This window comes from Euleptes europaea, chromosome 14 (genome assembly GCF_029931775.1).
Source record: "Euleptes europaea isolate rEulEur1 chromosome 14, rEulEur1.hap1, whole genome shotgun sequence".
NCBI lineage: Eukaryota > Metazoa > Chordata > Lepidosauria > Squamata > Sphaerodactylidae > Euleptes > Euleptes europaea.
This window is the reverse complement of record NC_079325.1, coordinates 35,725,578-35,744,152: the sequence shown is the minus strand read 5'-3', so window position 1 is coordinate 35,744,152 and position 18,575 is coordinate 35,725,578. Positions and strand designations below refer to the sequence as shown.

The 18,575-nt window shown below is 43.1% G+C and overlaps 1 protein-coding gene across 1 annotated transcript in view; it reads right to left on the bottom strand.

Moving 5' to 3' along the window:
- The window catches only part of DENND1A (DENN domain containing 1A), a 263,127-nt gene that overhangs the window by 75,050 nt on the left and 169,502 nt on the right, over positions 1-18,575 (bottom strand). The window contains exon 12 of the mRNA XM_056860470.1: positions 9,421-9,522. Within this exon, the coding sequence (XP_056716448.1) occupies positions 9,421-9,522 (102 nt within the window). The remainder of the gene's footprint in view (positions 1-9,420; positions 9,523-18,575) is intronic.

Here is an 18,575-nt window from a genome sequence, read left to right as displayed (position 1 = left end):
GCATTTGGGAAAAAGAGCTTTCATTGTATTGGGGGAGGGACCAAAAATGCTCATCTCAGCAATTGGCTTCAATTAAAAATACAGAAAGAAGAGTCTGGACAGGTGGCTGATGGCAAAAGCTGGGGGGTGGGGGAGACAGTAGAAGAGTGAACAAACATTCCTACAACCATACATACTTTTATATTGCAATCAATGATTACAAGCTGCTTTGGAAGCCAATATGGCTGAAAAGTGGGGTATAAATATATGTGTAGGCTGGGATTGCTGCACTAACAACCCTCGTGAAGAACAGTAGTGCAGAACAAGTGAACCAATGGAACCAATTAGCGATGAAATCACTGGACTCTCCCTTGCTGGAGATCTTCAAGCAGAGGCTGAACAGTCATCTGTCAGGAATGTTCTCAAAGGTTTGAATTTCCTGCATTGGAAACATGGATTAGAACAGATGACCTACAAGTTCTCTTCCAACCCTACGACTTGAAGTGATCCCCATTTTCCAAGAGCAGCAGCAGGTCAGGGGGTGCATCCATCCCTCAACAAGTGCTCTTATTCTTCTTTTTAGTCTTCTTCTAAAAGGGCAATTCTGAAATGCTTATGACCACCCATAAAAGAGGAAGGTGGACTGTGCATTTGCTAGCCAAACAGGGGAGCAAAAACTCTAATCTGTGCCAGAGGCAACAGCAGCCTCCCTTGCCCAAAGAGTTTTGCTTTCTTCTATCTTAATTAAAAATCTGGCACCAAAATGTTATATTCTTTGAGATCATCTGCAGAGACCCTTCTCTGGGTGGCCTTGCCTTCTGAGGCATTTGAACTGGTGAAGATTGACCAGGAAAGAGATCTTGAGGCTTTGGTGGATAGCTTGATGACTGCGATTCCATGTGCAGTGAAAAGGGCAAATTCTATCCTAGAGGTTAGTAGGAAAGGGACACAAAACAAAACAATTGTGATTCCTTTGTACAGATGTGTGACCACATTTGGAGAACTGTATGCAATTTTGGCTTCATCTTAAAAAGGATAACGTGGTGCTGGAAAAGATGCAGAAAAAAGACAAGAAAAATTATCAAGGGATCAGAAAACCATCCCTACAAGATAAGATTTGGGAGTTTGGAGCTTTTCCGTTTAGAGAGAAGATGACTAAGGGGGAATATGACCGAGGAATGTAAAATAATGCATGTGGTGGTGAAAGTAAATGATCGTTCCCCCCCACCCCCCCCACCCCCCCACCCCACACACATACAGAGTATTAGAATTTGTAGACACTCAATGTTGATGGTTGTACATTAATAAGAGCCCCTCCAAGAGTAATTAATTTGTGCAGAGAAAGAGGTTCAGGGACTGAAGCCCACAGTTCTCAGATGTGTGGTAACTGGCTAGCATGGACCTATAGTCACAAAGACACACTAACACTCAGAGGCATTCTCCCCTTCATTGCTGCTTCCCATGGTAAGGAACTGAAGTTCTTATGCTCAGTTCAGATTTTGTTGATTGTACTAACTCACTATGTGTAATCCGCCTTGAGTCCTTCTGAGAAAGGTGAACTATAAATAATGTAAACAAATAAACAAATAAACAAATAAATAAATAAGATATGGTGACTCACATTCTTGCTTCAAAAGCCCCTGGCAGAGCTGCTGAAACAGTTCTCTCTATGTTTCAGGGAAAAGCCATATACAAGGAGCTAAAGATGTGCTTGCAACACCAACTGTTCTGCTCCATGGACAGCAGCATGTTTTCCCGACTTGGACGGAGGCTGCATCTCACCAAGGCAGCCACAGAAGCACACAGCCAATCCTTAGAAGTGTTTTTAAAGAAGATTTTATACTCTTGGCAGCTCAGGATTAAAGGTCGGATTTAAGCTATCACCATGTTTCGAAATGCAATCTGTGCAGTGCAGCATAATGAAATGGTTCAGTAGAGGTGCTTGTGGAAATTCTTTTAATTAGGTCCAAGGCTTTCTAGTTGTCAACATGAATAAAGCAAGAAAACATGTTGTCTTGAAAACACAATATCAGAAAGAAAAAATCCTAACTTTGGAGGCTTTTAAGCAGAGGCTAGATGGCTACCTGTCAGCAATGCTGATTCTGTGAACTTAGGCAGTTCTTGAGAGGGTGGGCAAGAAGGGTTGTGTCAGTGTTTGGCTCTTGTGGCCCTTTCTTACATGGCCAGGGTAATGCTGATAGTCTCTTTGGGGTCAGGAAGCAATTTTCCCCCAGACCAGATTTGGCTAGGGATCCTGGGAGATTTTTTTTTTTTTGCCATCTTCTGGGCATGGAGTAGGGGTTATTGGGGGTGTGGGTAGTTATGAATTTCCTGCATTGTGCAGGGGGATGGACTGGATAACCCTGGTGGTCCCTTCCAACTCTATGATTCAATGATTCTATTCTATGACTGATACAGCTTACTGTGCTTTGATGTCCAGGGATCTATTTTGAGTGATGTAGATCATCTGAGAGCTTAGTGGAATGGTCAAGTGGAGATGGGAAAGTTCCAGTTTGCAAGTGGGAGTTATCAGCATAATATCCACTCCAACTTCTTAAACATTGTTAATATGCAAACTGCTTTACAATCCTACAAGGTTATAAATTCCACCAGGGTATGCAGGTTAGTCTTTTGCAGAAAAATCAATGCCAAAAATATATATCCTACAGCCCTTTAGAGACCGCAGATTAATAAAAGCAGAAGCTTTTGTGGGCTAGGGACCACTTCATTATATCTGGAATATCAACTCCAGATAATGGGGAAAGAGGAACCATTCAAGGGTGGACTCGCCCACCCTGATTAGAGCATCTGCTGTGATGTTGTCAGGGTTAGAAAAATGAAAGGCTGCAATACATTGTTCTGAATACACCTCTGCCAAAATGTCTAAGGCAAAGCAAGAGAGGAAGAAAGAAGCAGTGCTTCCCTGCTTCAGATGCAGAACTCTACTAGTCACACTGCAATGGCAACCTGAATAGTCCGCACCCGCTCAGAATCCATACGAAGCATGTCATGGCCCACAGACCACCAATCCAGAGATCCTAACGATGTGCATAGCACATTCGTAGTGACTGTTAGGTGGCCTAGAGCAGTGGTTCTCAACCTTTTTTGCTCCATTCCCCCCTTTCACCGTTGTTCAGAATATAATTCCCCCCTTCCCAAGATATTCATAAACTTTATTGAATGTCGCAGATTAAATTAAAAACAAACTACAGTTTTAACAGATTGTACATAATCTACAGGACGTCACACTTTGCTGAATAGTGGTCCTAATTCCCCCCCCCCAAACCCTAAAATTCCTCCCCAAGGAGAACTCATGGCCTAGAGGATGGGAAGGGACTCCTCAAAATAAAGTGCACCTGCCTTTGCACCACATAAGCTAATGGAGAACCCCTGGAGAGACAATGAGGGTGTTACCGCATTATGTATTCCCAGCGATGTATTAAGAGTTTGAAAATGTTATAAAAAATGCTGTTCGCACTTTCTATGTATTCCCACCGATGTATTAAGAGTTTGAAATTGTTATAAATAATACTGTTCACACTTTGTTTGGCCCCTTTAGCTGTGAAGACGTCTAGCAACCATTTTTTAGCTGTGGCATCCAAAAACCCTTTTAAAGCGATGTTTTTTATAACATTTTCAAACTCTTAATACATCACTGGGAACACTTAATGCGGTAACCCCCTCTCTCACTCTGTTGGTCTTGAAACCATTTGAAAGAAAATATGAGCCAGAGCTGAAGATAATACTTCCAGAGTTGTGAATGAAAAATACATTAGCCACTTTAACACTCAATAATGTTTGTACAGAATGCTCACACACACACACAAAGCTAGAAATGGATAAAACCTTTTCCAGGGTTGCTTAGTTAATTTTAAAGCAGTACAAACAGGAGTAAACCTTATTGAATTCAGGCAGATAAGGCAATCATGGCTGCCTCAAGGCAGAACCTCTACTTTTAAAAGAAAGCCACTGCAACACAGGTGGCTCAGGCCAGGAAGAAAGATCCCCTAAATAAAACTAAGATTACCTGTCCGGAAGGAAGACCAGAACAGAACAACTATAGCATATGAGGTGAGAACACTGAGAAGTGTTTTCAAAGTTCCTGCTACAACAATAAAAGAGGAGGAAGGCACCTGCCCAATTCCTCATGATACATGCAGATGGTCAAAACTCTCCTCTCAGAGGGGAGATTCTCTAACTTGGGAATGCTGCATGGTAATCAGACTGAATGCACTGCCAAAGAAGCTAAGATCTGCTCCAAGAAACCTCACCTCCAGACTACTGTAATGGTCAACTTGAAAGGAACATGTGGGTTTATAAAAAAACAAACATGACTCAGACTCAAAGACTGAGGTGAAATAAGGGTGCAGACAAAGAGAAAAGCCAGATATGAAGAACACTACATAGAAAGGTGAGAAAAACGTCATCCAAAGAAATTTCATAGAATCATAGACTCATAGAGTTGGAAGGGACTACCAGGGCCATCTAGTCCAATCCCCTGCACAATGCAGAGGAGGGATTTGATCGCAGGTCTCCTTATTCCCAAGGGGAATAACCACTATACAACACTGCCTCTCCAAATCCAGGAAACCATGAGATGCTGAACAAGGATCTGGCTGATGACAGGAGTCCACCAGCATGCAAGAGATACCCGAATTCCCAGTAGTGCAAAAAGCACCCACATTTACAACTTTCCACAGGGCCTGCAACAGTCCTGTTTCATAAGGTTTTTATACATCAACTGTTTCTGACTTTTTGGGTGGATAATGGGTTTTTTACTGGCTGTTTTAACTTACAATATTACATTGGTAGTGTTTTAGTGATGTATATTTGCAGGCTTATTTGTAAACTGCCTTGAGCACAAGACAAAGAAAGGGTATCAATTTTTAAATAAATAGGCAGCTTCCAGGTAGGATCAGCCCGGGAGGGGGGAGGTCTTAGGGGGTACTAGAAAGTACCTGGAAACAGTAATGTGATGGATGAGGGTCAATAAACTGAAGCTCAGTCCAGACAAGACTGAGGTGCTGCTGGTCAATGACAATGACTGAGGAGCTGGCCTGTCCTGAAGAGGGCTGCACTCCCTCTGAAGGAACAGGTTCATAGGTTTGCGGGTATTGCTGGATCCTGGTCTACAGTTGGAGAGCCAGCGTGGTGTAGTAGTTAACAGCAGTGGTTTGGAGTGGTGGACTCTGACCTGGAGAACCAGGTTTGATTCTCCACTCCTCCACATGAGCGGCGGAGGCTAATCTGGTGGACTGGATTTGTTTCCCCACTCCTACACATGAAGCCAGCTGGGTGACCTAGGGCTAGCCACATTCTTTCAGCCCCACCCACCTCACAGGGTGTCTGTTGTGAGGAGGAGAAGGGAAGGTGACTGTAAGCCAGTTTGATTCTCCCTTAAGTGGTAGAGAAAGTTGGCATATATAAACCAACTCTTCTTCTTCCTCTCTGGTGCTTGGTGCCCTTAATCAGCTTTGGCTGATAACACCAATTACAGCCACTCCTTCCACCATGATCTGGCCACAGTGACACACGCTCTGAGTATATCCAGGTTAGATTACGGTAACACACTTTACGTTGGGTTGCCTTTGAAAATGATCTGGAAACTTCAGCTCGTCCAAAATGCAGCAGGCAGGCTATGGTCAGGGGCAGGACACAAGGATTGGATCTCCCAGCGCTGAAAGATCTGACTGGCTGCCCATTTGTTTCTGGGCACAATTCAAAGTGTAGACCCTAAATGGCTTGGGGCCAGGGTGCTTGAAGGACTGCCTCCTTGAAGGACTGCCTCCTCCCATATTATCCAGCCTGCTCCCATATTGTCCAGCCTGCTCTCTGTGTTTGCTGCACATGGGAAGGGTGAGATCACCCATTTCCTTTGGGAGCCTTATTCTGGTTCAGACCAGTTAACACCATCTAGAGACTTCTCCCAAAAGTCCACCCTGATTGGGAGTTGAGGGTCACCGGTCCTAGGTTCACTTTTCCATACGTTTGACTATGCCTCACAGTAGCCAAGCTTCCTTCATACCTTGATTTCAGCATGTTACTCTGTCGCTTTGAAGAGCATCTTTAGCTTTTAAGATCCAACTTATCATGTAACAACTTAGTATTATTTAACCAGCTAGATTTATTGTTTTATTATTGCCATTTGCCTATTGACTATGTAACTCATACTTCAACCTTTTTCTTGAACTTTTCTATCAATAAAGCATTTTAAGCTACATTGTTTGAGTTTACTGGGCTAATCCAGAGCTTTTTAGTCACTCTGCTGGTACCAAGACAGGGTCTCTGTCTTCATATGGCAGGTGGCAACCAGAGACCAGACTTTTTCAGAAGTGCCGCATCACTTGTGGAATGCCCCTCCTCTTGAGGCTCCCTTGGGCCCTACATTGCTTTCTTTTACGTGGCAGGCCACAATATTTCTGTTCACCCTGGCTTTTAAAGTTGGCTTTTTGTTGTTGTTGTTACACAAGTTTAGTCTGTAAACTATTATAAGCTGGCAATAGTCTGCTTTAATGGTCTATGTTTTTATGCTGGGCTAGGTATTTTTTTAAATGATGCGTTTTAATTAATATCTTAATGTTTCGTTTTTATTCTTTTTATTTTGCAAGCTTGCTTGGGCAGGTTCCTGGAGAGGCAGCACAAAAATTTCCTAAATAAATGAATAAACAGAACCCTATGCTTCCCCAGGGGAAAAAAGTGCAGTGGATCACCTTTAAACATATTTGTACAGCCAGAAACATACGATCCCCACAGGGTTCCAAACACAGGAAGCATGAAAAAGAGACAAACTCCATACAAGCACAGCAAGCAAGGCAGCTGCTCTGTAATGGTCAGACACATAATGGGGAACCATCTTAAGCAGAGGAGAGAGCTTTATTATCCAGGTACCAAAGTAATATAAATGGGGGAAAGGATATATCAGGAAACATTAATTGCCAAAAGCAAGATGATGCTAGTTAAAGCTTTGTTACAGACAATATTAAACCCAGCTGTGTTTACGAAACTGCTTGGAAGGAGGGGGGGGGTAAACCATGTACATTATTGTTGTGTGCCATGCTAGTTAAGTGAATTTGCTGGCAGCACTTTTTCTGTGACGCTACAAAACATCCTTCAAAATAAAAATGTAGCCTTTAAGCAGAAAACTGAATCAAGAAGCTTTAACTAGAAAAATGCAGCTCTTTTTCATTATAAAAGGAAGTAACAAACGGAAGGAAGTCTCTTAAAATTTATGACATTCCAAGGCTTTCAGTTTTGGGTTTATTTGGCGAGGTCTCTTCTGATGTTCCACTGCCTGCTCACAATGGCTCCTTTCATGAAAGCCCATAAAATCAAATATTACACCCGATTGTTGACAAATCATATCCCCATGGATGAGGTCTGGGACTCCCTGAATCTAGCACTTCCGCATGCAATTCCATCTATTTTACGAATATGTTCTATAGAGAATGAGAGAGATATGGATCAGCTGGCCCTTCACTATACGCAACGGGGCTGGAAAAATGAAAGTTAATTTTGTCGTGTTGAAGAGCTCCATGGTCCAAAAGCTACCAAGAAGCTGGTGAGTCACAGAGCTCTCACTCCTACAATTCATGACCCCCTCTCTAGCCAAAGCATCAGCAAGAGACTACGGAACTGGACTTGGATGTAGGAAACCCAGGTTCTAATCCCCACTCAGCCAATGACATTCGGTGGATGGCCCTTGAGGCAGGTCACATTGATCCACAGAATGAGATGCTCCAGGAATAAAAGGATCAGGACGGTCAAGCACTTTAATACAACCACTAGTGACTAAGGCATGAATCAAAAGACCCAAGTTCAAAGCTCAGCCCCAAACTTGCTGTCTTCAGGAAAGCTGCCCTCCTTCTGCCTCAGTCTTTCAGATGGGAATCATTACTAATAGTCGCCTCATCAGGATTGCCAAAATGAAGCACACAAAGGCTTTGAGCTACGCCAAAGACAGCGAGCGTGGTGTAGTGGTTAAGAGCGGTGGACTCTAATCTGGAGAACCAGGATTGATCTGCCACTCTTCCACATGAGCAGCAGCCTCTAATCTGGTGAACCGGGTTTGTTTCCCCACTCCTCCACATAAAGCCTGCTGGGTAACCTTGGGCCAGTCAAAGTTCTCTCAGAACTTTCTCAGCCCCACCTACCTCACAGGGTGTCTGTTGTGGGGAGGGGAAGAGAAGGCAATTGCAAGCCGCTTTGAGCCTCCTTAAAGGTAGAGAAAAGTGGGGTATAAAAACCGACTCTTCTTCATTGGTTCTTGTAGGTTATCCGGGCTGTGTGACCGTGGTCTTGGTATTTTCTTTCCTGACGTTTCGCCAGCAGCTGTGGCAGGCATCTTCAGATGAGTAACACTGAAGGACAGTGTCTCGCAGTGTCAAGTGTGTAGGAAGAGTAATATATAGTCAGAAAGGGGTTGGGTTTGAGCTGAATCATTGTCCTGCAAAAAGTATCAAAGGTAATGTGCTAATCATTGTCCTGTAAGAATCAAGATAATGTGCTAATGAGGGTGTGGTATGTTAATATGGAACCATTGTATCCTGAAGTGATCTGTTAATGTGTGAAATCCAAAGCTAATCCACATGGCTATTGTGGACTGTAGTCTTTGTTAGTCTGGAGGTTTTCAGGACAGGAAGCCAAGCCTTATTCATTCTTAAACTATCTTCTTTTCTGTTAAAGTTGTGCTGATGTTTATGAATTTCAATGGCTTCTCTGTGCAATCTGACAAAATAGTTGGACAATGATTCAGCTCAAACCCAACCCCTTTCTAACTATATATTACTCTTCCTACACACTTGACACTGAGAGACAGTCCTTCAGTGTTACTCATCTGAAGATGCCTGCCACAGCTGCTGGCGAAACGTCAGGAAAGAAAATACCAAGACCACGGTCACACAGCCCGGATAACCTACAAGAACCAATGAACTCTGACCGTGAAAGCCTTCGACAATATTTCGACTCTTCTTCAATCGTCAGCTATACTAAAACATATAGATGAACATCCACTGGAGTCCACTAAGGGCTGGATTACTTCTCTACAGAAAACATATGTTAAGGAATCAACTGGGAGGTTCTTATTGTGTACTTTAAAATTCTCTGGCCATGGCATCTCCTTTCCCCCAGAATGAAGGAGCAGCAATGGCATCTATGCTTTCCATGGAGAAACACCAGTGGCCTGACCCCAACATAAAGAGCCATTGCAGCTTTTATACAGACACAAGAGAAAACACAAATAAGGGAGGGTGTGTCCCATCACTGCTTAGTGCTCAGCTTGGAGAAAAGAGAATGCACAACTATAGAAATCAGAAATGGAGGACCCAGATGACTCTTAATCTTAAAGTCTTCTCCATGTCCCAAAGCTGGGGAAGAAAAAGTTTTCAAGCATCACATTTTAAACTTTTGGGCCATCAGCACAAGATCCAAGCCAGTTATACTTACCACATCATTTGGAAGGCTTTGAAGATCATCAAAAGGGGTTTCCAGTGTGTTGGTGTCAACATTAAGGATGACGACATCTTCTACAGCCATGTTTCTAACTTTCTGAAAACAATGAAGTCAGAAGAAAACATAAGAACACAAGAGGAAGCCTGCTAGATCAGACCAGTGGTCCACAAGTCCAGAATCCTCTTTCCTACAGTAGCTTACCAGATGATCTCAGGAAGCCCAGTAACAGGGTGAGAAGGCAATAGCCCATCCCTGCTGTTGCTCTTCAGAATCTGGATCTCAGGAGACAGCCTCTGAACACAGAAGTTCCATTTGACCATCATGTCAAGTAGCTATCGATGGACCCATCCTCTATGAATTTGTCTAATTCTCTTTTAAGCATTCTGTGCTAGTGATTTTCCCCACATGTTGTGGCAGCAAATTCCATACATTTATTAGGCACTGCGTGAATAGGTCCTTTTTTACTGTCCTCAATGGACTGCCCATCCATGTCATTGAGTCACCCCACGTTCTTGCATCACAGAAGCTCAAGAAACTTCTCCACTTTCTTCACCCCATGCCTAATTATATAAGCCTTTACGAGCCCCCTCCCAGTACTCTTATTTTTAACTGAAAAGCTCCTTTATGCTTTCCTCATAGGGAAAGTGTTCTAACCCCTCAGTCATTTTCCATTTGCCCCTTTCTGCATTTTTTTCAACCCTGTAATATCCTTTTTGAGATGGGGGGGGGAGATCAGAACTGCATATAGTATTCCAGGTTGGCCACACAAAGACATAACACTGGCTGTTTTATTTTCAATTCTTGTATTTATTTATTTACAACATTTATATCCCGCCTTTCTACCCTTACAAGGGCTGCCAAGGTGGCCAACAATTTAAAACATACAAGATAAAATCAACCCCCTCCCAAACATACATCATTAAAACAACTGCAAAGAGTTAAAACAGGGTTAAAATATATACAAAATGTACAAACATTGGTTAGCAAGGAGGGATCATTGAGGGAACCCCAAAAGAAACACAAAAAGTCCCTAAAGAAACACACAAAAAGTCTTCACCCACTGGAGGAAGATGGCAATGGACAGATGAATCTACCTGAGGAGAGAGTTCTAGAACTTTGCTGCCATGACTAAGAAGGTATCATTTGCCACCCACCTAATCTCAGAAGGCCTCACAAGATGACAGTAATGGATCACCCACCTAATCTCATCCAAAGCAGGGCCTCACAAGATGACCATAATGGTTGGGCCAGTTTCTAATAAAAGCACAGATTTTGCCTTTTTCATCACTACTATACAGTGAGTCAATGTTTTTAATGGACATTATTCCAAGATCTCTTTCCTGATGTGGCACTGCCAGTTCAGACACAATCTGTGTAAATGTGAAGCTGGGATTCACAAGGAAAACATATTCACAAGCCTCACACATCCTGGCCTCTGTATAATATCTGAGTTTTTATTCAGCTTCTGCCAAAAAAGCTAAGAGGAAATCTAGTCTCTCCCCTTCCTCCTACCAACTTCCTCAAGCTATCACATCATACCTTCCAAAATACATAGGACGTTTCCAGCATCTTCTTTACAAGAGAAGCTTCACGGCTTCCTGGTTCTGCTAGCTATATCTGGGAAGGAGTGACTGGCTCCTTCCACCACCACCCCACAGGCTTAATGCTGCTGTGCAGAGAAGGTAACTGAAAGGTAGCTCTGTCCTGCCCAATGACTAGCCAGCAGGAGAGCAGTTAACTGGCAGCAGCATGGAGCTGCAAAGGTTCCTCGTGTCAGGTATGACTGTGGCTCCCCCCAGGTGATTGCAAGTTCAAGATGACACAAGCGCAATGTTAAGAGATTTTCGTTCCATAGCAAATAAAATTGCAATTCCTCCAGACGTCAACTTGTATTGCAGCCTGCGTGAAATCTGTTTTCTTTTGTGCAAAGTCAAGTCATTGGAAACCACAAACCCTTCTTTCCAAATCCCTCTTTTTCAGAGGAAAGACCTCAGGAACAAACCAAGTAGTGACATTACAAAGACTACCAAACATATTGCCAGGATCCCATGTTGTTTCACACAAACCACAGCTTTCGTGTCATCTAAGAACAGGCAGTTTTCAGGCAACGATGAGACACTTGCTAACCAGAGGGACAGGGAGGTTTAAGGTTTTCACTTTAAAATGACTGTGCTGAAAGGGTGATTCTTCCCTTGCAATCAAAGCAAGCAGCCTTTGAGAAACGGAAAGGACCCTCCCTTCCACAACTCCAGGAACCAAAAGGTCATTTGTTCAGCACGTATCTGATAGACCTGAAGCAGAGCTCAGGAGCCTTGCTTCTTTGGGGAGCCAGGAAGCAGCAGAGCAACTGACTGGCTCCTTCCTGCCTCTGAAAATTAAAAAAGAATCTCAGTTACACCCAGAGGACCCGACAGGCCTAACAAAAGGTCTTCAGGTAAAGCTTTAACTGAAGCCAGAAGTTGGTCAAAAGGGCTCAGTGGACTAGCCAGGAAGGAGGCCCAGGCACACTGTCTAGAGGAAGCTCTTGTTCTCACAAAATGCACTGGGGACGCCCCAACACTGTCTCTACAGTCATTTCAGATGCAGCTCAAAACCAATGCTAGAACATCTTTTGGATTACAGGCAACGGGATGCCCAGCCTAAAGAGCAGACTAAGACATTTTGGGGTCTGAAAAAGAAAATCCAAAATGACACTTTGACATATGCCTGGATTACTTTAATTGGAAGTGCTAGGGACTGACCCTGGGACCCACTGAATGAAACACACATTGAGATATGGTCCATTAACTGCCTTATTCTGAGTCATGGCATTGATCCTTCTACCTCAGAAAACAGGGTTGCACTTACCTGTAACTGTTGTTCACTGAGTGTCTTCTGTGCAGGCACGCATGGGGACTGCACTGAAGACACAAAGATTAACTTTTGTTCTTTGCTGTTTTCTAGTGATTAACTATTAAAGAGACCGGTTTCATCCACTCCTTTGTATCTTGAAAACATAAAGCTACCTTAAAAAGGAACCAGGCTTTGGTTTCAGAAAGTGTTTCCCAGTCCTGCTAACCTAAGATCTTTTAACTGAAGATGCAAAACACGTGCTCTACGATGGAGTCGTGGCGCCTCCTAATAAGAAAATGCCCTATATAGAGAGAGAGCCAGCGTGGTGTAGTGGTTAAGAGTGGTAGACTCCAATCTGGAGAGCCTGGTTTGATTCCCCACTCCTACACATGAAGCCAGCTGGGTGACCTTGGGCTAGTCACAGTTCTCTTAGCGCTCTCTCAGCCTCACCTACCTCACAAGGTGTCTGTTGTGGGGAGAGGAAGGGAAGGAGATTGTAAGCCAGTTTGATTCTCCTTAAAAGATGGAGAAAATTGGCATATAAAAACCAACTCTTCTTCTTCTGTATTGAATCAGACCGTTGGTCCATCTAATCCAATTATTAATCTGTCTGGCAGCAGCTATCTGAGATCTCCCATAGAGAAAGATCATTCCCAGTTACCAATAGCTGAAAATGCAAGGGACTGACCCTGCATGCAAAGTACAGTAGAAGGTTTGCCACTGAGCCCTGGCACTGATATGCTGGTGGAAGAAGATGGAATGTACCCTCAAATGTAGAATCTGGTAGAGTGGAAAAAGAGGCAGCTCCTTCAAAGTGATTGAGGCATATCCTTAACATCTTCCTATGCCATATTTAAGAGAAGCAGCATGTCATGGAAAGCTCAGTTCAACAAGTATCTTAAATCTATTCTTTCTGGCTTCCCATAGACATGGATGAATAAGGAATACACCAACAAGGAGCTTCTCCTTGAGGGGAAAACACTTTAAAATTGCCCCTTAAATTGTGGAAATCCCTTAGCTTTTTGAACAAACGCCAGCAGGGAGTCCTAAGAACAGTGCTCGCAAACAATCAGCAGGTGCTGCATTTTGCCCTGTTCGTGAACAGCGGCTTAGAATTTCATGAAAGAAGATCGCTCATACATACCCCTCAAAAATGGAATATTGCAAAGAAATAGCAACAAAGAGTTAATGGAGATGAGGCTTCTATTAGTAAAAATTCCACACATCATCATAAGCAAACACATCTGTCATAAAGTATAAGTGTTACTATTTATGGCTGACTTTTTTTTTCCAATTCTAAGCTGCCTGCAAACAAGCTCCAATACATCTGTGTCAGCAATTCAGCCCCTTGCAGGTGGGTGATCCACTGCTTGGGGGGGGGGGGGTCTTTATTCCTATTTAGTATAATCGCTATCACTGACTAGAGTGATTTCCTCCCCCAGTCAGATGAAAAATATTACTTGCTGTAAACCAAAGTTGTCCAAGTCCAGTTGACAGTGCTACTTGTTTGGAGCTAGCTGCAATCCCAATCGCTACACTGACGCTAATGGGTATTTGGTCAGAGCTGCACATCCACTTCAGTGGAGATGGTAATACCAGGCATACAGAGAAAATGCTTCTTCTCACTTTAGGGGGGCACTTCAGCCATCCTTTGGAGCCCCACAAGGAAATCTCTGAGCAGGGCAACTTAATTCCCTAATTTAAATAAACGTGCATGTTGACAAAGCCTCATTGTAGGCACCTTTTTGTTACAAAAAAGTATGAAATAGTGCACAATAATCACAAATTACTGCTCACTGCTCAAAGGAAAGGTCCTCATTCATCTCTATCCTTTTCATTTCCTGTGATAGGAAGAACTAAACTAGAAATGACATTGGGGATCCAAGAGTAGTTTCCCCAACACGCAGCTTAAAAGGCAGCTGTAACCTACCCCTACACGCTAGTAGCCCTAAATGGTGGGGAGGCCCTCATCTTTGAAGAGGCAGGATCTGGCCATAGTTGATCATACTCTGACCACATCCAGCATAGATGACTGCAAAACACTCTACATGGTGCTGTTTGGACATGTCAGTTGGTGCTAAATGCAATGGCAGGGTTGCCTGTTGGCATCAGCTTTAGAGGACTCATCATGTCATCCTTAAAAGATACACATTGACCGCCATTTTGCCTCCAGGCACAAGCTTTAAATAGGCTGGGACAGGGTTGGGGTCACTCACTCCCATCAGGAGCTTGCCCATCCAGTATAATCAGTTTCAGAAGTCCTGCTGTGTACCCTCATCAGCATCGGTAAGGCAGGGAGACCAACACCCCCTCACTCACACACAGAAATATTCTATAAAATGACCAAAAGAAATTAAAAACATTTCCCAGGCTTTGGGTTGATTTTGGTTATTTTATATGTGTGGGGTGGTTGCTTTTTCTGGGTTGCTGCTTTGTTTATCACTGCTTTTTAGAATTGTCCCTTTTATTAGTTCTGTGAATATATAGCTGTGTTTGGGTCTTTTTGTGACACAGAAAGCAGAGTGTATATGTTCCCACATGAAGCACGCAATATTTACCGACTATTAACCCAAAGGACACAGCAACACGACATATCAATCTGGCGGCTGGGGGGGGGGGGGAAGCAGCGGATATAGTGTTTTATTATTTCATGCCCCAAACACAGCAGCAAGGGGGACTTAATGAAACTGACTTCAGATTTACAATCTGAAATAGCTACTCAACAGACCAAGGCGGTTAAGCTCAGAGTGCCCTTCGACCCCTGAACCCTTTGATCCATACCCAGCAGGTGGCCTATGACCCCCTCCTGTGCATCTTCCCCTCTTCCGCCAGCCAACTAACCTTGATGTGCAGAAGGTCTGATCCTACACAGGTGATGCCCGAACTCCTTATCACCGGCAGCTGCCCCTAGCTTTACAGAGCAACAAACTTCTCTAACACTGAAATGTTCCAACACAAGAGCAGAAAGAGCTCAAGAGCTCTCTTCTGCTGCTGAACTGCCAGACAATATCAAGACTCAGTAACCCTTCCGTAAATAGAAAGCATCCCATGTGTTTCCTTTTTGACATTACGGGTAGAGTCTCCCTTATCTGGACATCCCATCTCCCGAGTGGTCTGAAAACCGGACCCTTTGAGCTGGCATGCAGGCAGATCCATGCTGCCTCCTTTCAATGTTTCCTCTCACCTAAAAAAAATAAAATACAGTGTACACTGCATCGTAGATGGAGACTGAAAGCCTGTCGTTGTTAGTTTTTTGTTGTTCTTGTTTAACAGCTGATACAGGTATTCTGGTGAGATAAGTTACACCTTTGCTTTCTGATGGTTCAAGGTACACAAAATTATTAAAAATATTGCTTAAAATTACATTCGGGCTATGTATATAAAGTGTATATAAAACACAAATGAATTTGAGTCCCATCCTCAAGATATCTCATTATGTATATGCAAAAATGCCAAAATATTCCAATAAATGGAAAGATCTGAAATACAGACCACTTCTGGTCCCAAGCAGTCCAAATAAGGAATACTCAACCTGTCTAATGAACCCCCAATTGTATCAGCCATGGTGAATTTCTAAAAGAATGGCTTAAGGTATACACCGCACCTCCAAAAATGTCTGAAGCCAACTTATACAGTCAGACCTTTAGTCTATATAGTCCAATAGTGTCTAGTAAACCGGCAACAACTTTTCAAGGTGTCAAGTAAATGTCTACTTGAGAAATTGACTGGAAGATGCCAGAAGTTTAGACTGGAGCTTCTTGCACACAAAGTAGCCAGTGTGGTGTAGTGGGCAAAATGTCAGACTAGAATATGGAAGGCCCAGGTTTGAATCCCCACTGCCATGTAAGCTTGCTAGGTGACCTTTGTCCAGTCACACACACTCTGACTAATCTACCTCACAAAGTTGCTGTGACGATAAAATGAGGAAGAGAAAAACAATATACCGGTAACCTGCTTTGGGGAGTGAGTGGCAGGGTTTAAATGAAATGAAACAAATAAAGGCTCAAACTACAAGCAGAAACACAATTAATTTTGCTCATATACATATGAAGGACTATTGGTTCATCTAATTTTGTATTCTATCCTTTAACTGCCAGAGGCTCTCCAGGATTTAAGGCAGGGAGGTCCCACCCGTTCTTTTAATAAGATATGCTTTCAGAGCCAACATTTCCTTTCACCCTATGAAATATTTAAGAACAGCTGAAAGCATCCTCTTGACTACTGCAAAGGGATACTCAAAGGCTGCTTCCATGGCCTACCTCAAAATGATGGAACATCCTTCCTCTCCAAAGTATGAGCCTCATCAGTTTCTGGAGTGGGGCACAGGCATCCAAACATGACAAAAGGTGCTCCCCCAGGAAACTAACATTGAAACCACTGTGCTTACTTTCAGCTAGCAGCCAGACTTTCCCAGCAGGCTCAGAGATGGTGTGAAGGTACCTGAAGGAGTGCTGTGTCTGAAGCTAAGTAGATGTAACTGCAGACAAAATCTGGATGGGGGGGGGGGGAGTGGGAGCTCTACGAATGGTGCTCTGAGCCCCTTCGAAGGATAGCAAGATACCAACGTAACCAATTTATTAAAATAGATAGTGACTAACGTCTTGCCTCTTGTGCCCCCACCCCCAAGTAACGGATACCTTGTCACAAGCATTGACTGGAAGGGATTCAAGCTTTGGCCAACCAACTGCAAACAGGCAATCCAGTTTGAGAGGAGCAGATTTATCTTTTTCTCTCAGCTATTTATCAGTGCTAAACACTTACTCTTCTCTAATATGAATTCAATTTGTGCCACAAAGGGCATTCTATTATTCATGCAAGAGAACCCAGCCATCCCTACACAGCAGCTTACCAACTTCCCTCCTCCTTTGAAGTTGCTTTATGGATGGCTTAAATGGGAGTCTTGTACAGAATGACTGACTAGGTGATGAAAGAAGCCCTGGAGAATAAAGGGTGGTGCAAAGTCCATAGATTCTGCCTTTTGGAGGGCTTGTAAATCAGAAACAGACCCTCTGACAAAAAAATAAAATAGGGATTACATTATCTCACCGGAGAGCCTTCCAGTCAGAGCAAATTACATCCAACAACCTACGGATGTGTTTGATATTTTAACCCTCAAAGATATTTTGTCGGTTTGCGTTAATAAGCAAGGCACTGCTTCTTTATCAGCCCTAAATGATTCTAGAAATTAAACCCAACTTTATGTAGATCTGACACATTATGTACTTTTACATTCTAAAGTGGCTTCCGACACTCAAACATTAAAAAAAATCAAAATATACGTGTCAACAAACTGTTAAAATATAAATATAAAATAATTACAACACTCTAAATTCAAAGTAAAAAGCAGCATTATTCAGTACTACTGTTAGAACAACTAGGATGCAGATAAATCACAAGGAGGGAGAGAAATCAACAGAGATTCAAGCACCAGGATCATTGGACAGATCCACAAGATCCAGCCCAGTGTCTCTGGCCATAATAACTATGTACTTTCCATATTTAGAAAAACAGAATGTGGTTTGGAGAACAGTTCTGATGGCACCTGATATACGTTCGTGTTCAACCTTTTCTTTGTTAACTGGCCATTTTCCAGTTATTGTTTTATCATGGCTTCTATTCTTTTTAATTGACTTTAAAAGCTGGTAGTTTTATTTATTTCACACGCATTAACAAGGAAGATTACAGCTTCCACTCTTTAAATAATCTACAGCTACACACTTATTTAGCCCCAAATGCTAGACCCTGTACAGCAAAGCTGGAAAAGCACACAGCTAAACTACTCTTGGTTCAAACAAGGGGGGACTATGTGCTATGACAGAAATGCAGCATTTACAGGCGTCTGTAAAGACTCACAAACACGGCTAGATTTCCATCACTGGGGGGGAGCAATGAATTATGTGAAAGACAAGAAAACAATAAAGTGGGGGGGCAGTATAACATTCTCTGGCTTTAACTCAATCCTGTTGAAAAGAGAGTGAGAGAGAGAAGGAGAATTACAGCAACTCTTCATAGGTCACGACTGAGTTAGGCCCAGGGTAGTGCCCTTTTCGCAGCCTGAGGCCACTGTTACTTGGCCTTCCAGTCTGTTTCCCCAGTCTCGGCTGACTGAGAACTTGTGAAGAGGAATGGCAGAGGAAAGAAGCTGGAGAATGTCTTATACTACTTTCTATATGAAGATGGGCAGGCTTAGGGTTGCCAGCTCCAGGTTGGGAAATTCCTGGAGATTTTGTGGTTGAGTCTGAGGAGGGCAGGGTTTGGGGAAGAGAGAGGCCTCGGCAGGGTATAATGCCATAGAGTCCACTCTCTAAAGCAGCCCT